This window comes from Ipomoea triloba, chromosome 4 (genome assembly GCF_003576645.1).
Source record: "Ipomoea triloba cultivar NCNSP0323 chromosome 4, ASM357664v1".
Classification (NCBI taxonomy): Eukaryota; Viridiplantae; Streptophyta; class Magnoliopsida; order Solanales; family Convolvulaceae; genus Ipomoea; species Ipomoea triloba.
In genome coordinates, this window is record NC_044919.1 from 30,813,984 (window position 1) to 30,836,682 (window position 22,699).

General features: G+C 38.1%; 4 protein-coding genes across 7 annotated transcripts; 2 read left to right on the forward strand and 2 right to left on the reverse strand.

Moving 5' to 3' along the window:
* Window positions 1-475: 475 nt before the first annotated feature.
* On the reverse strand, window positions 476-2,436 carry LOC116017791. The gene is made up of 2 exons (XM_031258427.1): window positions 2,354-2,436; window positions 476-1,742 (listed from the first exon to the last, which is right to left on the reverse strand). The coding sequence occupies exon 2, from the start codon at window positions 1,739-1,741 to the stop codon at window positions 824-826; it is 918 nt and encodes a 305-aa protein (XP_031114287.1). The 5' UTR covers window position 1,742; window positions 2,354-2,436; the 3' UTR covers window positions 476-823.
* A 6,207-nt stretch (window positions 2,437-8,643) lies between these two features.
* On the forward strand, window positions 8,644-15,277 carry LOC116017787 (phosphatidylinositol/phosphatidylcholine transfer protein SFH9-like). 4 transcript variants are annotated; one of them, XR_004097965.1, is made up of 16 exons: window positions 8,644-9,239; window positions 9,449-9,491; window positions 9,612-9,909; window positions 11,275-11,374; window positions 11,742-12,008; window positions 12,098-12,175; window positions 12,278-12,379; window positions 12,466-12,515; window positions 12,662-12,761; window positions 12,850-12,939; window positions 13,027-13,122; window positions 13,650-13,734; window positions 14,212-14,591; window positions 14,670-14,744; window positions 14,960-15,084; window positions 15,203-15,277. XR_004097965.1 is itself a non-coding variant. In XM_031258423.1 (15 exons), the coding sequence occupies exons 2-15, from the start codon at window positions 9,485-9,487 to the stop codon at window positions 15,008-15,010; spliced, it is 1,779 nt and encodes a 592-aa protein (XP_031114283.1). In that variant the 5' UTR covers window positions 8,644-9,287; window positions 9,449-9,484; the 3' UTR covers window positions 15,011-15,240. The 4 variants fall into 4 exon arrangements, 3 of the variants coding, with proteins under 3 accessions (XP_031114283.1, XP_031114284.1, XP_031114282.1); XM_031258423.1 differs by having other exon boundaries at window positions 8,644-9,287; window positions 14,960-15,240; XM_031258424.1 differs by having other exon boundaries at window positions 8,644-8,962; window positions 14,960-15,240.
* Window positions 15,010-16,774, forward strand: LOC116016152 (phosphatidylinositol/phosphatidylcholine transfer protein SFH9-like). The gene is made up of 5 exons (XM_031256315.1): window positions 15,010-15,112; window positions 15,642-16,021; window positions 16,100-16,174; window positions 16,390-16,649; window positions 16,692-16,774. The coding sequence occupies exons 1-4, from the start codon at window positions 15,010-15,012 to the stop codon at window positions 16,438-16,440; spliced, it is 609 nt and encodes a 202-aa protein (XP_031112175.1). The 3' UTR covers window positions 16,441-16,649; window positions 16,692-16,774.
* A 199-nt stretch (window positions 16,775-16,973) lies between these two features.
* Window positions 16,974-21,340, reverse strand: LOC116017788 (xanthotoxin 5-hydroxylase CYP82C4-like). The gene is made up of 3 exons (XM_031258425.1): window positions 20,910-21,340; window positions 19,111-19,742; window positions 16,974-17,884 (listed from the first exon to the last, which is right to left on the reverse strand). The coding sequence occupies exons 1-3, from the start codon at window positions 21,262-21,264 to the stop codon at window positions 17,255-17,257; spliced, it is 1,617 nt and encodes a 538-aa protein (XP_031114285.1). The 5' UTR covers window positions 21,265-21,340; the 3' UTR covers window positions 16,974-17,254.
* Window positions 21,341-22,699: the final 1,359 nt, after the last annotated feature.

A 22,699-nucleotide genomic window follows, 5' to 3' on the forward strand; every position in this document is an offset into this window, starting at 1 on the left:
GCATCCTCGGAGGGACATAAAGCAGACAACAGACCGGGCACCTCGGATGGTCGAGATACGAAATAAGCAATGGCATCTCGACGAAACTGATCGGAATTTGGATACTGTCCCAAAGAATAGAGTTGGGCGTCCAAATGGGATATTTGTTCTCGACGAGATTCGAGTTGGTTTTCCTGATCCCTCACGGTGGCCCTGAGTGATTGTGTTTCTTTTTCCCATCCTATAGCAGTAAGCTGGCATCGCAGGAACAACTCGGCGCCTGTGCTAGCAACCTGACATAAACACGATCATAAACCACAGTTTAGAAAGTACCAAACGAAGAAAAGAGAGATCAGCAACTCAATGATTGGAGTAAGTACGTTAGCTAGGTGATGGGCTAGCTGCTCAGCAACTTTTTCGTTGGACAAAGTGGCGATGCCCGAGGGTGGAGGACTCAGTTGGAGTAACAAATCGAACATTTTTCGCAAATCAACTGGTGCGCGGGTCAACGCGCTCACAAGTGGAGACCCCCCATCGAGGTTAGGACAAGTGGCAAAAGCGTTCCCCGACACCTCACTTTCAACCTCACCTATGGGACGCTTCCCATGTGATTTAGGGGGAAACGGAGCAGAAGGAAAGCCAGGGCTACCAAATTCATAACGGGGGATAGTAGGAGGTACAAATTTCTTTTTCAAAATAATCTTTGGCAATCCAGGTCGACTACTCCCGCTTGCGCCTGCACCTAGCAGTTCCTTTAATTCAGGATCAATATCCGGCGCTCCTGGATGTCAATAAGAAATAACAAAACGTGTGAGGAATCAAAGATTAAAAGGGGAGACATGTGCTAACCGTTTAAGATCCAACCTTGGGCCCCGTAAATTGGAGCAGGGAGTCGAGCTGCATCAAAAGCCTCTGCGGAGTGGTAAATCTCCCAAGAATAGCATTCAGACTTAATCTTCTCAACAGCAATGTGAATCTCTGGAGTCTCAGGGGGTACCACGCACTTACGCATCCGACGAGACCATTCATTTTTAAAAGGAAGATCACCATCCAAACGAACCCGAAGAAATTTCTCTTTCCATCTACGGTTGTTGTCAGGCAAGTCAGAAACTTTCCCAGCCGTCCCACGACATTGGATAATGACAAAACCGTTGCGATGGTTCTTCCCCATGCACTTTACCAGATGGAGAAAATTGAAGAGTTCTAGTGTACAAGGCACTTGGTGACGTTTGCAAATCTGAGGGTAGCATGCAAGAATACGGTGTGCGTTGGGTGCTATCTGACCTGGAACTATGCCGTAATAATTCACGAAGTCAACAAGGAACGGGTCAAAGGGGATGCGCAAACCGGCTTTCAAGGAATCAAAATGCACACCTACCCAATTCTTTTGGTGGCAATCAATGATGTTGGAAGGACGACGATCAATTGAGTAAGAAATCCCCTTTCCAATTAGCTTCTTGAGTTGTTCTACCTCTTTGTCGGTAAAATCAATTCCAACGATACGAGCACCATCGGAATCCAAGTCGACATAGTCACGTGATACTCCAGTTTGACTTCTTGAGAGTTCTTTGGGATTATGGGAGGTACCTTCGCCTAGTTGAACCTCAAAATTCTTTGATGAAATTTTTGAACGCTTGGATCGCGGGGTAACGTGCGAACGAGCTTGGGGCGCATCGTCAGAATTACTCGATTCCTCATACGCACTAACATCCTCATCATCGCTGTCATAGTCGCGCATACACCATTTTTTGTCTTGCGACATGCTACATTAGCAAAGGAATGTAGGTGACATACCACGGACAAACAACATAGCGAAGAAGCAACGGCAAAACAAATGGCATCAATTTTTTTTTTAGTTGCAGCGTTTAGTTTTTTAGTCGCAGCATGTATTATTGTTATTTTTTATTTGTAAAAAAAAAAAATAGAATAAATAAAAAAAAATAAAAAAAAAAGGGGGGAGGGGGATGGCCGACGTCGAGCAGGCTGCTCGACGTCGGCCATGTCCGGTCGACGTCGAGCAGCCTGCTCGACGTCGGCCATGTCCGGTCGACGTCGAGCAGGCCGCTCGACGTCGGCCAGATCGGTCGACGTCGAGCAGCCCGCTCGACGTCGACCGAGCGTTTCGGTCGACGTCGAGCGGGCTGCTCGACGTCGCCCCAAAAAGCCGACGACTGCCGACTGGGCACCAGTCGGCAGTCGCCGGCCTTTTTCCTCCAGTCGGCGGTCGCCGACTGGATTCGTCCAGTTGGCGCCGCCGACTGGGCTCTGCTCCAGTCGCCGGCGACTGGAGCAGAGATCAGATCTGGAAATCTATGATTTCCAGATCTGATCTCGAAAAAAAAAAAAAAAAAAAAAGAGAGTTATAATGTTTTACCTGCTTGGTCTTGGTAGCTTTGGAGGTGATTGATGATACACTTGATTGAGAGCTTAGGAATGTCTTGATGGTGAAGTGAAGATGATAGGAGGATATTTATACAAAAAATTTGGGTTTTTTGAGAAAGTGGGTTGATCCAAAAAGGCTAATGGGTCATGTAAGACTACTAGTGGGAGCATTGTTCTTGGCAAGTCCAAAGTATCAAACTGGAGGAAATATACACGCAGGTGGTCAAATCATAAAAATCACTCAGCTGACCGGTAACAATCACCCCATTTGGTCTGGATCCGCCTGGTCAAGTCAACCACTCGGTGATTCGTATGTGCTACCTTCCTCATCCCCAGCCGTGGAAAACTTGATTGGTCCGTCAACGACCAAGGTATCACCAAGGGAAGACCATCTCCAAACCATGGAAAAGATGTGAACAAAACCCGCTAAATGATCCATCGCTCGACGACCGGAAACAACCAGGACAAACTCGTCTTTAGTGATTATGCTTTCGGTTGTACTCTTTTTCCCTTAGCTAGGTTTTTTCCCAAAGGGTTTTTCTTAGTCTAAGGTTTTTAACGAGGCAACCCGCGTAAATCACGCCCCTCCTGCTCAAATCAAACTTGAGGGGTTCATCACGGATTATCAAGGCATTCAAGCCAGGGAGACTTTACTCGCAACAAGTTAGCCGCCTGGAGCACATTCTACTTCTCGAACCTGACGACTCTCGCAGATTCAAGAAGTGGCGGACTTGTGATGGGTAAATATGCACATGTACTAGTCAGTCCGTAAATCACCTGTCCGTCGGTCACCCAACCTGTCCGTCAACGGTCACCCAACCGGTCCGTCGACGGTCACCCGGTCCGTCGGCCGCATGATCGGAAGCAACACACCTTGTGGATTGGAGGCTCACGAGCGCGACAGTTGCTTGATGTGACGACCGACAACTTTTCGGGAATAGGGGATCCGTGTTTTCATCACCTCGAGCAACTCAACCACTTCGAGCAAACCGATGCGCATTTTGCGGAGTGACAGCCCATATGCCCTCCACTTGCATATCAGACACCATGTGCATAGTGAATCCACTTTGTATAAAGAGGGGTCATTCCCCTCACTGGAAAGGGAACACATCAGTACTACACTAATACACTTGTGATTTGCCGATTGTCTTTCTCCTGCTTACTCTTTATTACTGTTCGTCACCCGTAGAGCGATATAGCTTCGAACCGCTCAGTCGTTGACCGGTAGACCGACCGTCTGACCGGCCGAACGACATTCCTCACCACCCGTAACACACGTATCCGTAGCGTAATCGTAGACCCCGTTTACATTTACGCTATCAGTACCTAACATTACTCTTTAAATAGTTCCATCTAAAATATAATAATTGCACAATTGTACACCATTGTTCATAACTGCTCCAATTACATACCTTGGCCATAATCAAACGTTACATCTTGAGGTTGATAGCAAAGTTAAACTATTCACTTCTTATGAATTGGTTAATCAGTCACTAACCAGATAAAATTTAGTATTGTAGAATTTTTTTCTTATTTTGTAGTGGCATGCATTCATGCCGTATCCTTTACTAAAGCTAAGAATAACAGCGTTTGCAGCCACACCTCATTGAACCACACAATTAGTCAATTAGTGCCGTTACGAGAATGGCAAAAACTTGTGTGAGACCGTCTCACCATGAGACGGGTCGGGTCGAGTTGGATCAAGATGCAAATGTAACACTTATATGCACAAATGTCATACTTATATGCTCAAATGTAATATTTATCTGGAATAAAATTTTTGTTACTTATAAGAGTAAATGTAATACTTTTATGGGAAAATACAATATTTTTACATTTCGATTTAAAAGTATTACATTTTCCTCAAAAGTATTATATTTGCCCTTATAAGTAAGGGGCACTTGTCAACATTACTTATTATGAAAACTGTATTATTTTTTCTCTTATAAGTAACAAAAATTATATTCTTGATTAGTGTTATATTTGAGCATATAAGTATGACATTTGCACATATAAGTATGACATTTACATGGTGCTTTGACCCGACCCGACCCGTCTCACGAATAAGGATCCGTGAGACGGTCTCACACAAGTGTGACCATACGAGAATACGTATGAGAGATCCCTCCCATGTATATTCTATGCCAAAACTATTATTGAGGTGGCCAGGAATGATGCAAATTGAGTAGACCGCAAGCATTACTTGACTTGCCAAAAGTATTAGAACATTAAGAAGTTGAAAGGGGTGTGAAAAGAAGCAAAATATTAACAAAGTTCAACTAGCAAGATTTAAACCTATGACCTTTAACATAACAATCTAAGCACCAATCCCAAGCAACTTAAAATATTACATACAAATTACAAAAAGGTATGAGAGTCTATTTATCCGTATGAAAATCATTGACATCCAGGTAGTGAGAACACATGTATGGTCAATATTGAAGGTAAGCCGATGGCAGAAATTTGTCAGTCATCCGAAAAGTTTCAACAATATATAAGATACTCTTGCCTCCCCTTGAAGATCATCCATTGGTTCACTCAATCACCCTTGTTCAGTGGTTTGTGGCCCTAACCTTCAACCCAAACATTAGGGTTCAATCCTTAGTAGTAAGGCAAAAACTTGTGTGAGACCGTCTCACGAATAAGGATCCGTGAGACGGTCTCACACAAGTGTGACCCTAGTAGTAACATTATTATTTATAGTCTTGTATTATTTGCTTATTATTTGGGTTAGTATCTCATGTACTATTTTAGTATTTTAAGCTTCACGCCTCAAGCAATAATATTATTATTTTCCTCCATTCGTTCTATATTTTCATACATAATTTATGGTCCTTTCGTTCTATATTTATATACATGATTTAGCCCGTAAGGACAGCCCAAGTGGTAAGAGAGTTACACCTGCAGCCGAGAGGTCGTGGGTTCGAACCTCAAGTCCTTGGGTTTGAACTTGTCAGCTATGAGTAATCTAGGCTGGTTTACCTCCTTGTGGTCCTTTGCCGGCTAGGGTCAGAAGGCGAGGGCTTTATACTCACAAAATCATCACCACCAATTGCTCCTAGAGGTTGCTTGTCGATATGATCGTGCGTTTTGACCGCTCTGTTTGATCGATTTCCGCCACAATAATTGTGCCTATATATTGCATATATTCCTATTACCACAATTATTGTACACGCTTTGCTAATTCTCTGTGCCAACTGCCATAATGAAAAGTAGTATAGTGTATATATTACTGATGGAGTACTTAAAGCAATAGAATATATGATGGATGCTATCATGGATCACCTAAATTTGGTACGTGCCATATGATTACTTCCTTTCATTACTAAAATCTAGGAGAAGGTCAGATGAAAATAAGTTTAAACGAAAAGTGAGGACTGATATAACCCATTTATGCAGGTAAATTAAATATTGAAAATATAGAAAAATGACTAGTCAGTTTATAAATATTATAAATTTAAATATTTACAATAATTATAAAATTAATATGTGTGTGTGTGTGTTTACTAAAATCCTTAACAATTGATAAATTCTGATGAACAACTGAAATCATACATCATTTTTTATGGAGTGTTGTTCTCATTTGAACACACCTTTATATATACTTCAAGTTAGACTCGATACTCGAGATCACTGTACTAATCCAATGAAAAATTATATATGGACTCCTATAGAGTAAAAATCTCACATACATACCTTGATTTTATAAATAAACAAGATAGAGAGTAATACAATTTATGTGTCACGGGCACGTAAGTATAAAATATAATTTGAAAGTATATATAATATTACCTTTTTTGATGGGTTTCACAAACACATTGAAAAATATTCCATTTATGATACAATGAGGCAGCCAATTCTACTTTTATAATTAGAGTGACACCCACACCATGTGCGGAAAAGGTTTGTTACACATTATGTCATAATTAATGCGATACACCATGGATTAATGAATGGATTGGAAGGACTAATTTTTGTATTTTACTTCCTTAACCTAAATATGGGAAAATCATGTCAGAATTAGCTATGAAATGGGCCCCATCCTATGCCCCTTGACGTGGCGTTAATCAAGTTGATACATTTTTGGGATCATAGGCTTATAGGTACCTATATTAGGCACTTCTAATTGCCTCCGCATTCCTACATTATTAGTAATTAATAGTTACACGCCCAACAGTAGTTTTATTTTGAATATTTGCCCACGATAAATTCACCATCCGGATATAGGCAAATTATTGTGTGGATCATAGTCCATATAACTATGTGGACCATAAATATAATATATATTTTAAATAGGAATAAGGGTCAAATAGGCCACCGAACTACACACAAAACTGCAATTAGGCCATCGAACTCAAAAGCAATGCAATTGGGTCCCTGAACTACACAAATTCATGCAAATTAACCCAAAGTGACTTGTTAACTTGATCTTCCGGTTACCAACTTTTAAAATAATATTTTAAAATAATTTTAAATTAATTAATTAATTAAAATTAAAATTAAAAAAATAGGAACAAGTCAATTGGGTCCTTTTTTTTTTTAATTTTAAATTTAATTTTAATTAATTAATTAAATTAAAATTATTTTAAAATATTATTTTAAAAGTTGGTAACCAGAAGATCAAGTCAAACAAGTCACTTTGGGTTAATTTGCATGGATTTGTGTAGTTCAGGGACCCAATTGCACTGTTTTTGAGTTCAATGACCTAATTGCAGTTTCGTGTGTAGTTCAGTGGCCTATTTGACCCTTATTCCTTTTTAATATATTAAAATTACATTAATTATATACTGAATGTACATTATTTAATAATATATAACAAATCATGTACTTTCAAATAATGTACTTTACTAAAAATGTACATTTTATTTATGGTTCACGCAAATGTGTAGACCATAATTCATGGAATAATGATTGCCAAATATATGCATCGAGTAAAATGCATTTTTATGTAATTGCTCGCTTTTTATCATATCATTTGTATATCATGACATTTCACTGTCACTATCCAAATACGTAGTATATGCATCGAGTAAAATTTATTTATATGTAATAGCTTGTTTTTTATCATGTGATTTGTATATATCATGACACTTTTACTTTACGTATTTTATTTTTGTTACTTTTACTCTCTTTAGTCTATAATTCAGTGAAAACTCGTTAAAAGTCACACGAGAATAGCTAAGAGGCGTTTTTTTTGTTTGTTTAGACTTGCAAATGAATTATTAATCAAGAGAAAATATACAAAATAATAACTTTTTTTTTTGTGCATTGCCTCTATTTCTTAAAACACTTGGAGTGTTGTTGGATTTGGTAAATTATTCTATGTGCTTTAACGATCTACTGTATATTTTTTAAAGTGTTTGTATACTATTGCTTACAAAAATATCAAATCTGTACTTGTACACTAATTCTTTGGTATGAATAGAACCATGCACTATGTGACTAATAGCGAAATAGATTTTTTACTTTTCTTTGAATTAGTCAACTAGATGAGCAATGTCGCAAAAACATTGCCTCTATTTCTTATTCACATTGTACGGATATAAGTATATAACGACCCAAAGATTTCTCAAAAAAAAAAAAAAAAAAAAAACGACCCAAAGAGGACAAATTTAATCTTTTTTTTACTTTTTAGACTGAACGAACAACCAAATATCTTCAATTATTCTCATATGCTAATATTTTGACAAATTGTAACATGTTTTCACTTATTCAGTGGTAAGACGGATTGAAATTGACAAAACAAAAAGATATAATCATTTGTAAAAAAGAAATGCAAAATAAAACTTAGAGAGTGAAATATCATGAGATACAAATAATGGGTCAAAAGTGAACATTATTCTTTAAATTTTACAATAAATCTTAAGTAGGGAGGGCTAAGGAGTAGATTATTAAAAACTTCTAGAAAGTCAAAACTCAAATCCTGTAAATTCATCAAAATCATCTGTAGATTCATATGCTTTTTCCAATTTTCCTTACCAAGTATAATTACCTTATTAAATGTCTTGAAATAATATTTCATTTTTTAAATAAAATTTCCATGAGTACATTTGAATAGTACATTTGTCAAAAAAAAAATCTTATCTAAATATCTCACATTTTCACAAAATCTTTTAAATATTTTTTTCATGATTTACGAGATATTACGTATGATTATATGAATAAACATATCATAAAAAAAAAACATATCATTCTATAGTAATTATGGATTTTGTTTGTCCAACAAAATATATCTATATTTTTTTTATGGTAATTAGTAAACGAGGCAGGGAGGACAACAAATACGAATATATGCCAAAATCTAAAAATCTGAGCTTAATATTTGGTTTGTAGGGAATTTTTCATTCTGACTCGTGAAAAAGTTGGCAGCTTTGTGCCGTTAAAAGAATGACGGCGACGTTACAATTGGTTGGAAAAGTCAGGAGAGCATCTCCCAACACAGATGGCGCCAAAGCAGGGCATCCCTAACGGAGTTAAACTCTCCGCCTCCGCCGCCCTACGCTACTACTAGCTCCTCCGTTTTCCGTTTCTGCGCTCGTTGCCTAACCTACTCCCCGTTACGTACCGGCGAGTATACCCCACCGCCGCGGCCACAGATCTGGTAGCCTTTTTGTACTATTATTCTTTTCTGCTTTAGAGAGAGAAACCGTCCTCGTAAACGGAAAGTAACGTACTCCACGTTTTCACGGGTATTGTAATTTTAGAGAGAGAGAGAGAGAGAGAGAGTGAGTCGAAAGCAAAGTTAGCTACGCTGCCGCTGATACAGGAATCGTATATATATATGTATGTATATATTGCAGAGGAGAGAGAGAGGGAGAGAGAGAGAGAGAATTTATATTGATCAGCTACATCGTGTGAATGAGGCTTTGCTCCGTAAGGTACACGCCGCGAAGAGCTGAATTGCCTGATTTGTAATTTCTGATCATGTAAAAATGCTGAATGAGAACCCTGAATATTAAATGCTCTTGATTCTGTTTTCTCTGTTTGTTGATTTTGACCGTTTCTTCATAATGAGTCCCTGCAAGATCTGAAAATTGTGTCGGCCGGCGTTTGGTTTTGATTTTATTTTTTCTGTTGGTGTTTGCAGAGGTAATATATGACCGAGTATTGAATTTGCAGCACAATGCCAGGTAATTTCTCATATATTTCAGAAGATTTTGATGGAGTTACTTTGGAAGGACCGGAGTTGTTTGTCGTGGTTGAATGAGTTTTGGGTTTTTGTTTATTTGGTTATTATTTTTTTCTTCCAGAAATTGTCTTAGCTCAGGAAGAGGATAGGGACAAAAGATCTGATTTTGAGATCTCTGAGGACGAGAAAAGGAGAACTAGGATCAGATCTTTGAAGAAGAAGGCGATGAGTGCTTCCACAAGGCTCACGCATACTCTCAGGAAACGCAGTAGGCGTGTTGCTCATTGTCGATTTGCATCCATTTCAACTGATGATTTTCGGGATGAGAAGGAAGAAGAGGCAGTCAATACATTTCGTCAGGTCTTGATTGAAAAGGATCTTCTTCCAACTCGCCATGATGACTATCATACAATGCTGAGGTAAATTTCTTTGTCCGACAGTACCTTTTCAACTGTTTATTCTAAAATGGAAGCACTCTTTAATTTGATGGAACACAAAAGTCATGTGGTTGGATATAGTGCTTTTTGTTCTATCATCAACTCTGCTGAGGTAAACACCTTAGGCGTTGCCACTTTACTGGATTGCATTTGTCTATGGACGAGTGGCCAACTTTTGATTGCCAATGTGGAAAACAATCACTGTTTACTATTTCCAGATTCATACACAGATGGTGCCATAATAGTATAATATCTCACTGTGGTTCCTGGGCAAGCTTAAATCTGAAACAGAGAGCTTCCCCCACCCCTTTCTTTATTTGTGGGTTTAGTGAAATGAAGGGAGAGAGCTACTGATACTTCCCTAGTAATTGTACTTCCACTTTGGCAAAAGTGCAAAATGCACTCATTACAATAATCTTTTGTTCTTGAAGTCAAGCTATAAAAGTGACATCATTATTGCTACGAACACCATGATAATGAGTCCATAAATTGTCAACGCACAGCGTGATTTGTGAAAATTGACTTCACGGGTGCAATTTGTCAGTTCATACAATCGTGCACTAGTTATCACTTTTGTGTCAACAACCATATTATGGATTTTTTTTTTTGTTCCTCATAACACTCTGTCTTTCCATCAAGTCTGTGCAGAGATGGAGTAAATACTAGTAGATATATACAGACACTGTGTTCCATTTGGATGGCCTTGTTCTCTGATGATTATGAACTTTAGTACTCAAATTGAGTAAAGCCTGAATCTCAATACGAGGTTCAGCTAGGTGTATGGCTAAGTGCTCCTGCGAATTACCATTACGTAATGGGTTTAAGCCTTGGAAGCAACTCTTTAAAAGTAGTGGTAGAAACATGTAGACCTTCCTTCATAGATCCCACATGGCATGGGAGCTTTGCTCACTGAATTATAATCTTTGTAGTTGGATGATCAAACCCTTAATGGATGTTCTAAAATGTTTTGATAACGTCTGATTCTTTGTCTATGGCATTGTTGTAACTTTAGGGGTTAATGGAAAGGTAAGAGACTGTTTTACCTGAATTCATGACTTCCACTTTATTGATGGCATTTCTGAACTTACCCAGTTGAGCTGGTTGATTGGTCAACCTGCAACCTACTAAGCTCACTGGTTCTGGGTTTGGTGTGTTTCTATTCAATCAGCAGTACTCAAAGAACCTCCTCTGAAGTGTATGAATCATTATTATCTGTGCTGCACATATATATGTCTATCTAGAATGTCATTGATGATGCTTTATGTCTCCATAAAGAGGAAATCTGCTGTTATTCTTTGTTTGATCCCTCCTCCTTTTTGGTTATAAACTACATGGCCATTGTTACAGATTTCTAAAAGCAAGGAAGTTTGATCTTGATAAGACAATCCAAATGTGGGCTGATATGCTCAACTGGAGGAAAGAAAATGGAGTAGACACTATTATACAGGTAACGTCGTGCATCATCATGTGCCAACATTTTGCTGTTCTTCATATGGTTATTATTTATGGACAGTTTACCTTATAATGGTTTCCTAATATGATAGATTCTGTTTTTTTTTTTTTTTTTTTAATTTTTTTAATTTTTTTTTTTTTGGTGTTTATGAAGATTGTTTTGCAAGTTTTAGTAGATTAAGTTTAGACATCTTTGGAGTTGTAGTTTCCAATTGTTTCAATTAATGAGATTGACATTTTAGATTTTACCTATGACAGTTGTTTTACTGAGTGTGTTTTCACACAGTACATATATATGCAGATAACTTATAATTGATCAAGGTTGCTTCTGATTAATGCTTTGTGGGAATAAAAATGTTTAGGATTTTATCTATGATGAATTTCAAGAAGTTCAGCGTTACTATCCTCATGGTTACCATGGTGTAGATAAAGGGGGGCGGCCTGTCTATATAGAAAGACTTGGCAAAATTGAACCTAGTAAGCTTATGAATGTCACAACAATTGACCGGTTCTTGAAGTATCACATTCAAGGGTTTGAAAAGGTATTTGCTGAGAAGTTTCCAGCATGTTCAATTGCAGCAAAGAGGCATATAGATTCTTCAACCACAATCCTTGATGTCCACGGGATGGTTTGTATTGTTGCTGTCAACTGTTCCTATCTGTTGCATTTATATTATTCTCAGTCTCTCACTTTTTTTCCCCTTCTGAAAACATTCAGAACTGGAGAAGTTTTGGAAAGCTAGCACATGATCTAGTCATGCGCATGCAAAAAATCGATGGTGATAACTATCCTGAGGTGCCTCTATTATCATTTTTTGTGTAAAATGATGCAAACCACTGATGTTTACTTTCCTATGTCTCTTTATTCTAACTGTTAATCTGATCTCACTTTCTGCAGACATTAAACCAGATGTTCATTGTCAACGCTGGAAGTGGATTTAGATTGCTATGGAACACTGCAAAAGGTTTTCTTGATCCACGGACAACTGCGAAGATACATGTAAAAGAATATTTACTGTAAATGGTTTTGTACCTAGGACCACAATGAACAGAGAACTAATAGCATGGCTTTCAATGCACTTACAGGTCTTAGGGAGCAAATTCCAGAGCAAATTACTGGAAATCATAGACCCTAAGTGAGTATTAGCATTTCTTAGTATCAGTAAAGATACAAGTGTTTTAACTTTTCACAGATAAAAATAAAAATAAAAATAAAAATAAAAACTTGTGTTTTAAGGTTCCCGTTTCTATTTTTTTTTTTTTTTTTTTTGGTTTTGAGCAGCCAATTGCCAGATTTTCTTGGAGGAACTTGTGTGTGTCAAAATGAAGGTGGGTGTATGAGATCTGACAAGGGACCTTGGAATGATCCAGAATTGATGAAGGTTTGTTCACTACCATCCAATCATAGGCTTCAAAATATTTACTTGATTTGTAACACACTTGATTTCTTATGCTTTCCATCCCTTGCAGCTGGTATCTGCTTTACAAGGGGAAACAATTTTTAGGAAACTTGGTAGTTTCTCCGACAGTGATGTAGAAATCAAGCCACTTTCTATAACAGTAAGAAAATTTTTTAGTGATTAGCTTATTAAAGTTACACATTCCAATTACCTTCCAAGCAGTCTGAAACTTTGCTTCTTTGAACAGTTACTAAATAGCGACATCGGTTGTGCTGAACCCGGGGCAGATGTGGGGTTTTATGCTTACAGTGGCAAGAAGTCAATCCAACATTCTATTAACAAAGTAAATGTCAATGCTATTTACTCTACTTACTGTTAAATATTTGCCAGTTTTCTCACCTTTCTCTATTTACCTACAAGATTAGAGGAAAATGAAGTTAGAACTAAACGGAACTATATTCGGATATTGACCTAAGGATATGAAGTTACCAACACCAGCAATAGTTTTTCCACAGTTGGGTGTTACAAGATTTGTTATACATCCACCATGGTTGCAAAATTTTCTAAGCTTATTTTAGGTATTAATGAATGAATTCTGCCAATACAGTAGTTCCAACTGACTGCCCGTGATAGTTATTTAGCAGTTGGAAGTTGTTCTAAAGCAATCATGGTTGTGAATTCTTTTGAACATTTATCATGCATCTCTTTCTCTATATATATATGAAGAGAAATTACCTCTTTCTCCAACCAGATGTGCGTTCTAAATGTCCACATTTAGGGAGTCTGATTCTTTCACGTATCCACTTTATTTTAGAACATATGGCTTCTTTCGTCATTTAATGTAATGATGTTCCCAACTTTAATTCCCAGGAAACCGAAAGGAGACCTGAATCTCTTTGCAGGATAGTTGAACAACTGGATGATGGGAGTAGAGTTGAAAGTATTAGCTCTTCAAGTAAGTAGTAGGATTGGTTCTTTCTTCAGTATCATTGTTATGCACCACAACCATTAACAATTATAGTTGCATATGATTACTATTAGAAAAATGCTATTTTCCCTGTTTTTTTTTTCTTTTTTTTTTTTTTTGGGATGGCGAGGGAAACCCTCATCCACTACCCTAATCCCGCCTTATGGCCCTAGTCGGTAAAGGACTACAAGAAAGTAAAGTAGTCTAGGTTGCCCATACCTTGACTGGTTCAAACAAAGAAGACCAATAGGCTACCCCATTGGCCATTGGGGGTCAAACTTGGAAGTTGGAACCTTGGGTCACCAAGCCAACAGCCTGACCAACTTGGTTGGGATTGCCCTATTTTCCCTTATTAAAGTCACTACATAATGTTCACTCCCTAACGTGGTGTCACGCCGTTAGCTATCTGTCTTTAAAAAGGATGTTATTTTTCTCATATTAAAATGCTATTTTCATTTGCAACAGATTTGACCTATGGTAATACACAAGTTCAAGAGAAATCAATCTTGAAATTATTGGTCAACATCCTATTCAGATTACTTGGATGGATATACATTTTCCGACACAGAATTGGTGGAGTGTATGTGAAGAATAACTTGAACAGAACAGCAGATAACGAGCAGAGGTCGAATGCACCTGATATTAGTCCTCAAGAACAAAACATATCATCCCCTAAAAAAGTGGACCTCCTTCATCCCTGCTGTGAGAGGCTGCAACAGTTAGAAAAGGCAGTTGCTGAACTGTTAAACAAACCTACGGAAATTCCTCCAGAAAAGGACCACATGCTGCTAGATTCAATGAACCGCATCAAGTCAATTGAACATGATTTGCAAAGGACAAAGAAAGTAAGAACCTATCCTCATTCAGATCTGCAATTGATGAATTGTCCTTTCTTGCTTGCATCTAACTCATTCGTATTTTAGGCACTCCTTGCAACAGCATCACAACAAGTAGAGCTCGCTGAGTCCCTGGAATTGTTGAAGGAGGACACTCTTAAAGTAAGTTCTTTACATCTTTTCCGAACCTTCATTTCTTCCATCTCTAGCTCCATCTGTGTAATGGCTGTTTGTTCTGTGCCATAAATCTTACTGGAACACATTTAAGAATTCATAGCTGTTCAATCTGTTCATGGCACCGTTTTCTCTGGAACACATTTTAAGAATTCATGATTGTTCAATCTGTTCATGGTACCATTTTCTCGGCTGCTACACAGGGAACGAAGTCTTGCTGGCTACGAACCAAATCCACTCCGTACAGAACCTGATGGCTTTGGAACAGCGCACTAAACATGTCTCTTGGTCTGTGGTTTCATCTTCAAACCCATCACAGCACAAAGAGGTTAACTTGCATATACTCTCCACATTCAGTTTGTGCAGAACAAATTTTGAGGCACTAACATATAATATTATCATGCCCCTCTTTGAAACATTATATATTGATTTCCTTCGCCCTTTAGGCTATATCAAATTTGAGGTTCAAAGATAGTTGCTGGAAGGATTGGACTCACACCTGATTTTCCCTGACTTAGATGTGNTTTTTTTTTTTTTTTGGGATGGCGAGGGAAACCCTCATCCACTACCCTAATCCCGCCTTATGGCCCTAGTCGGTAAAGGACTACAAGAAAGTAAAGTAGTCTAGGTTGCCCATACCTTGACTGGTTCAAACAAAGAAGACCAATAGGCTACCCCATTGGCCATTGGGGGTCAAACTTGGAAGTTGGAACCTTGGGTCACCAAGCCAACAGCCTGACCAACTTGGTTGGGATTGCCCTATTTTCCCTTATTAAAGTCACTACATAATGTTCACTCCCTAACGTGGTGTCACGCCGTTAGCTATCTGTCTTTAAAAAGGATGTTATTTTTCTCATATTAAAATGCTATTTTCATTTGCAACAGATTTGACCTATGGTAATACACAAGTTCAAGAGAAATCAATCTTGAAATTATTGGTCAACATCCTATTCAGATTACTTGGATGGATATACATTTTCCGACACAGAATTGGTGGAGTGTATGTGAAGAATAACTTGAACAGAACAGCAGATAACGAGCAGAGGTCGAATGCACCTGATATTAGTCCTCAAGAACAAAACATATCATCCCCTAAAAAAGTGGACCTCCTTCATCCCTGCTGTGAGAGGCTGCAACAGTTAGAAAAGGCAGTTGCTGAACTGTTAAACAAACCTACGGAAATTCCTCCAGAAAAGGACCACATGCTGCTAGATTCAATGAACCGCATCAAGTCAATTGAACATGATTTGCAAAGGACAAAGAAAGTAAGAACCTATCCTCATTCAGATCTGCAATTGATGAATTGTCCTTTCTTGCTTGCATCTAACTCATTCGTATTTTAGGCACTCCTTGCAACAGCATCACAACAAGTAGAGCTCGCTGAGTCCCTGGAATTGTTGAAGGAGGACACTCTTAAAGTAAGTTCTTTACATCTTTTCCGAACCTTCATTTCTTCCATCTCTAGCTCCATCTGTGTAATGGCTGTTTGTTCTGTGCCATAAATCTTACTGGAACACATTTAAGAATTCATAGCTGTTCAATCTGTTCATGGCACCGTTTTCTCTGGAACACATTTTAAGAATTCATGATTGTTCAATCTGTTCATGGTACCATTTTCTCGGCTGCTACACAGGGAACGAAGTCTTGCTGGCTACGAACCAAATCCACTCCGTACAGAACCTGATGGCTTTGGAACAGCGCACTAAACATGTCTCTTGGTCTGTGGTTTCATCTTCAAACCCATCACAGCACAAAGAGGTTAACTTGCATATACTCTCCACATTCAGTTTGTGCAGAACAAATTTTGAGGCACTAACATATAATATTATCATGCCCCTCTTTGAAACATTATATATTGATTTCCTTCGCCCTTTAGGCTATATCAAATTTGAGGTTCAAAGATAGTTGCTGGAAGGATTGGACTCACACCTGGAGGTTCAAAGATAGTTGCTGGAAGGATTGGACTCACACCTGATTTTCCCTGACTTAGATGTGTGAGTGTAACTATGCTACTGACGTTTCCCTGACTTAGATGTGTGAGTGTAACTATGCTACTGACGAGTAAAAAATTGGTCAATGTACATAATATGTTGCGGCACTGAATATTTACATAACAATTTAATGTACAATCTGTGGATCTCAAGGATTGTCTCTTATCAAAGGATTCTGAATTTTTTTCCATCGAGCAGGAAATTATTATCTGTGTTTAAGTCTAAGTTTAGAAACAATATAGTTTATTTGGCCTCTTCTTCGTTGGTTTTTGATCACATAGAATGAAAAACTAAAGATAGGTGAAAAACTGCTTCAAGATGGCTTACACATACAAGACTCTGCTTCTTAATCTTACAATTGCATTAGCAGCTTGTTTTGATTCATCGAACTGCTAAATTAGCAAGTTAGCTTCTTTTATTACTTTGTTATAGAAATTATGCCAAAATAGTAACCCTGAGATAGATCACACATCTTATCTATGCCCAAAGCATAGATATGACTTGAACTTACATCTCTCCATAGAATGAGGATGGTAAGCGAGGAGTAACAAGCACTTCCAATGGAGTTGCTCTAGGCAAAGTGGTGGCTTGGCCTTCAGACATATCCACCGGCATATGTAAAGGTGTGGTGACATTGAATCCCTGGAGCAAACGACCAATGGAAAGGTGTGTCACCTTCAATGCATAAGAAATTCCAGGACAAGATCTTCTCCCAATTCCAAATGGAATAAACCCGAAATGCCTACTAGGAGTATCCATCTCTGCTTGACCTGCCAGGAACCTCTCTGGCAAGAACTTCTCGGGCTCGGGCCATACTTGTGGATCTCGTTGTATCTTCCACGCGTTGGCAAACAAAATGGTTCCCTTTGGAATGGTGTAGCCACCCACAATGCACTCTTCTCTGGCTCTGTGTGGCACTAACAGAGGTGCTGGCGGGTACAATCGCATGGCCTCTTTTACAACAGCTTGGAGGTATGTCAAGTTATCAACGTCAGAATCTTCTACCCATCTCTCCTTCCCAACTATGGTATCTATCTCTTCTTGAACTTTCTTCATTACATGGGGGTTGTTCAATAATAAGGATAGTACCCATTCCAAATTAAGGCCTAAAGTGTCTGCAGCATCTTCCAGCATACTCTGTACCAGAAGTAGAGATATTAGTGACAACCCATAATGATCATAACCTGGTTGAGTGCATAAAGCATATTGAAACCAGAAAAAATGAAACTTATTCTTCTAAATTTTACTTCGTACTAATATTGTTGACTTTTGCTTTCAATTATATGCCCATTCACAATTTTCCCTAATTATCACCAGCGTGATTGTTTTAATCCAAGCACATTAACTATCCATTGTAAACGTGCAAAATCCTAAAAAATAGGGACTTTTTTGACACATCAAAAAGAGTAGTCTACGCTATCTCCTAATTTCTCCTCTTGATGTATTACTATCTAATTATAGATGATCACGGTTCAGTTCGAATCGTGACTGTTGGAACGGGAATCAGAACCATACGGATTACAGTTCCGATTCCAAACTGATTTTTTTAAAAATAATTATTATTTATTATTTAATTAAAATTTAAGATTATTTGATTAAAGTTTAAACTTTAAATAACATTTTAACAATTATAATAATTTTTTTTAAAAATATAGTTTAACTTTGAAGTTTAAATATTTCATATAACTATTTTAAAAATATTTTAGAATGGAAAATTTTCAAAAACAAAATAAAATAAAATAAATTGTTGAATTTGGACAATTTTAAAAATGCAAAATAAAATTAAAAAAGAAAATGGTTCGAACCGAAACTGTCGATTCTGGAACCAGATGTGGAACCTCAATACAAGCGCTGGTTCGAAAACGAAGCCGAACCGTGGACATGACTAATCTAATTGATGAGTTTTTTAGTATTGATTAAAAGTATGTGGGGTTAGTCAATTCATGACACCCTGCCACCCATGAATATAAACTACATTATGAAGGGAAATTGTTAAGGGGACTTAGGAGGGAAAATAGCATTTCCTTGGATTTTAGTTTTTGGATATGTAATTATGGTTCTAGGAACTAGAATCGATGGAACTTGTTAGACTTATTTTGCGCACTTAATCAAATGAATTATAACATTGAAAGATTTAGTCGATATTTCTAAAAAATTTCAATTCTTTAGGTTTCTAGATGTTTTTTGAGCATAATTAACGAATTTGTTTGTTTTTTTTTTTGTTTTAATAAAAAAACTACTAGAATGACTAACTGGGAAATTAAATAATATATGTGCCCATAATGTGAAAAATCAATCATATCATAGACTAAGGTAGGAGAAATGCCATTTTCCCTTCAACTTAAAATGGAAGGTGTACATACCAGTGATGCTGCCTTGATAATTGTCTCGCGTGTATAAGAATGGTCGCCGGATTGGAACTTATCGTCAATCACCGAAAGCATGACATCTATGAAGTCTCGATCGTCTTCTCCCTTCATCTCCCTCCTCTCGACATGATCTTTAATCCAATTCTGAAGAATATCATCCATAGCCTTCGAGACTTGCTTCATGGACGCAATTTGGCCGCCGAAATCCAACCACCTGACCAATCCTGTCGGAAAAAACACATCCCCAGGAGCAAATTCCCCAACTAGACACATAATTTCCTTGAACACCTTAGTCATACATCGCGCCTCCTCGTCTGGCTCCTCCGCGCCGTCTTTCGGCCTGTACTTGTATCTCCTCCCTCCTATCAGCTTCACAATCAAGTTCAAGGTCAAATGTCCAAACCATTCACTCATGTCCACCTTTCTTGGTCCGAAGTTGACATCAACGAGTACTAAAGTGTAGAGTTCTTTGATGTTGGCCTCAAGCTCTGACATCCACACAGGCTTCAGTTTCTCCAGTGTGTTGTTTGAGAGCAATTCCACCACGACTAACTTGCGCATGTTGCGCCAGTATGGACTGTATAGAGTGAATGGCAACACTGCATAGTCGTAGCCCAAATACTTCCCTGCATATGCATCATAATGATACAAGTTTTTATCAATTACTTAGAATTTCGAGATTGATTTTAGCGATACATGCATATTATTGGTCAATTATGGATCAAGTAGTCATATAAAGTAGTTAGTATTTAATTATTTATATCTTTGATTTACAAGAAAATTTGAGTTGCGCGCGGCTATTAGAATATGCCATTTGAGTAAAGCTTGTTATGTGAGATTGTGTTTGTTAGTATTTATATCTTATATGATCAAAGGCAACAAATAAGATCACAAAATTACGCATTGTCTCTCCCTTCTCAGTCTCGTATTTCTCCCCTATTTCTTCTATATTTCTTTCCGATTCTCTTTCTCTTCAACTTAAATCTTTCTTGGGTTATTTTTCTACAAGTTTGTTTCGACTTAAACTAAGCCTATCAATAAAGAAGTTCTCAACTGTCAGAATAATATCATGGTTTGTTATAACCATCTAAATTTCATGTTGTCACAATATTCCGTCAGAGCACATGACCAATGCCATGTAAAATAATATCATCTGTAATAAAATAATACATTAACATTTTTTGAAACTTGTAATAAATTAAAATAACATAATCAACACAAAATTCAAACTTTATTAAGACAGTACTCTGATTTGTTCTCTTAGCTAGTCCCGATCTATCAATACGTGCACTCTAATCACTCTTAGGATGTGTTTGGTTTGCACATGCAAATCAGAATCGAAATGGAAATAATTACTAATATTGATGTTTAGTTATGTATCACCCTATAATAGGAATAAATATTTTAAAAATACGAAAATAAAAAATTAAGGCAATTGATCGTAATATAATGACATCCAAAAAATAAAATATGACCAAACAAAATCTAAAAGTACTAATCCAAATGTAAAATTTAGATTACCAATAAGATGGAATGGTGCCCATTTTTAATTATAGAATGAAATTTTTAATTTAACAGGTAATTAAAATTTATAGTTTGTTTTAAAAAGTTGTCAACTACTTATGATTTTGATTCAAATTTCTGGCGTGTAAAGTGTAAACCATGAACAAAACGCTCACTTATATTTTCTTTAACTTTCTTAATTTAAGAGTTACTTTGACTCGAATCCGATCCAACCCTATAGATATTGAATCACATAACCACGATGATTCGATCCAGTTTGAAAGTGTTACCTGCACAACTAGGCGGGCGATCAGCAAGGAGCTTATCGTTGGTAGAGAAGCAATCTCTGGCGGTTTCCCAGCTGCTAATGACAACGAACGGCTGCATCCCGATCCGGAGGGTGAATATAGGGCCGTATTTATCCGCCAGAGCTCCCAAAGTCCGAACCAGTGGTTCTTTGCCGGAGGAAAGCTGCTGGAGGTGGCCGATCAGCGGCCATGCGCCGGGGACTACCGGAGGTAACGGCGGCTTTGATGAATTGCTATTGCTATTACTTTTTCTTCCTCGCCATGAAGTGCAGAGTAACGCGAAGATGAATATCCCTGCTAGGGCTAAGGAATTGGAGACAATCCCAAGAAGCTCCATTATTGATGGGATTGAAGCTGGTAGATATTGCGTTATTTATATAGGGAAATAATGATGATGTTGATGAGTAGTACCATTATTGTGGTTGGTATGTGTTGCTCAAATAACACAAATTGATAGTAAACTATATTTTATATACAAAAAATAATACTCTATCTATTTGACTGACTCATGTGTTGTGTAATAGCCTACAATAATTTAACTTGTGACATTCAGATACAAAAATTATGCTTTACGTATTCGATCACTCCTTTTGGAGTAACATATATTATCATGCTCTCTTAGAGCATCCATATCAGTGGAGATATTTCGCATTAGAGCATCCTTATTAGTTGGGTTTTTTTAAGATAATTGAGAAGTTTTTGTAAGTGTGATTAGGAAAGAGAAAATAGGGGTAGAGAAAAAAAATTGAAAACAAATCAAATTTAAAAAAAAAAAAAGAAAAAAGAATGTGGTCAGGGCGCCTGGCGGGCGCGTGCACCGCATGGGCGCCTGCTGTGCGCATGGCACTTGAGCATTAAATTAGATGTCAGAAAACACGGTTCCAAAAACCTTGTTTAGCAGATGATCTCTTCCCTCTCTCTCTCCTATTCTCTCTCTTAACACATGGCATCTCCTCTGACATAAACCCACCCAAGATCCATTGGTGGTGATGCTCTTATTGAGGAGTTTTTGTAAATGTGATTAGGAAAGAGAGAATGAGTGTGGATGGAAAAAAAATAAAACAAATATAATTGATGGGTAAATATGCACATGTACTAGTCGGTCCGTAAATCACCTGTCCGTCAACAGTCACCCAATCGCTCCGTTGACGGTCACCCAACCGGGTCGGTCACCCAACCGGTCCGCATGATCGGAAGCAACATGCACGTGTACTAGTCGGTCCGTAAATCACTTGTCCGTCAACGGTCACCCAATCGGTCCGTCAACGGTCACCCCACCGGTCCGTCGACGGTCACCCAACCGGTTCGGCCGCATGATCGGAAGCAACACACCTTGTGGATTGGAGGCTCGCGAGCGCAACAATAGCTTGATGTGACGACCGACAACTTTTCAGGAACAAGGGATCCGTGTTTTCTTCACCTCGAGTAACTCAACCACTTCGAGCAAACCAATGCGCATTTTGCGGAGTGACTATTCAGCCCATGCAAATATGCCCTCCACTTGCATATCAGACACCATGTGCATAGTAAATCCACTTTGTATAAATATAGGGGTCATTCCCCTCACTGGAGGAGAAACACATCAGTACTACACTAATACACTTGTGATTTGCTCATTCGTCTCTCTTGCTCTCTCCTTGTTACTGTTCGTCACCTGTAGAGCGATATAGCTTCTTACCGCTCAGTCGTCAACCGGTAGAGCGACCGATTAACCGGCCGAGCGGCATCCTTCACCACACGTAACACACGTATCCGTAGCGTAATCGTAGACC

Excerpts from the sequence above, each read along its gene's own strand:
- LOC116017791 (XM_031258427.1), bottom strand. The coding sequence starts at position 1,741 with ATGTCGCAAGACAAAAAATGGTGTATGCGCGACTATGACAGCGATGAT.
- LOC116017787 (XM_031258423.1), top strand. Across the intron at positions 12,176-12,277 it reads ATGGTGATAACTATCCTGAG|ACATTAAACCAGATGTTCAT; the intron begins GTGCCTCTATTA and ends CACTTTCTGCAG. Across the intron at positions 12,762-12,849 it reads ATGATCCAGAATTGATGAAG|CTGGTATCTGCTTTACAAGG; the intron begins GTTTGTTCACTA and ends CATCCCTTGCAG.
- LOC116016152 (XM_031256315.1), top strand. The coding sequence starts at position 15,010 with ATGGCTTTGGAACAGCGCACTAAACATGTCTCTTGGTCTGTGGTTTCA. Across the intron at positions 15,113-15,641 it reads GCATATACTCTCCACATTCA|ATTTGACCTATGGTAATACA; the intron begins GTTTGTGCAGAA and ends CATTTGCAACAG. Across the intron at positions 16,022-16,099 it reads ATTTGCAAAGGACAAAGAAA|GCACTCCTTGCAACAGCATC; the intron begins GTAAGAACCTAT and ends TTCGTATTTTAG.
- LOC116017788 (XM_031258425.1), bottom strand. The coding sequence starts at position 21,264 with ATGGAGCTTCTTGGGATTGTCTCCAATTCCTTAGCCCTAGCAGGGATA. Across the intron at positions 19,743-20,909 it reads TCGCCCGCCTAGTTGTGCAG|GGAAGTATTTGGGCTACGAC; the intron begins GTAACACTTTCA and ends ATGCATATGCAG. Across the intron at positions 17,885-19,110 it reads TTATCAAGGCAGCATCACTG|AGTATGCTGGAAGATGCTGC; the intron begins GTATGTACACCT and ends CTTCTGGTACAG.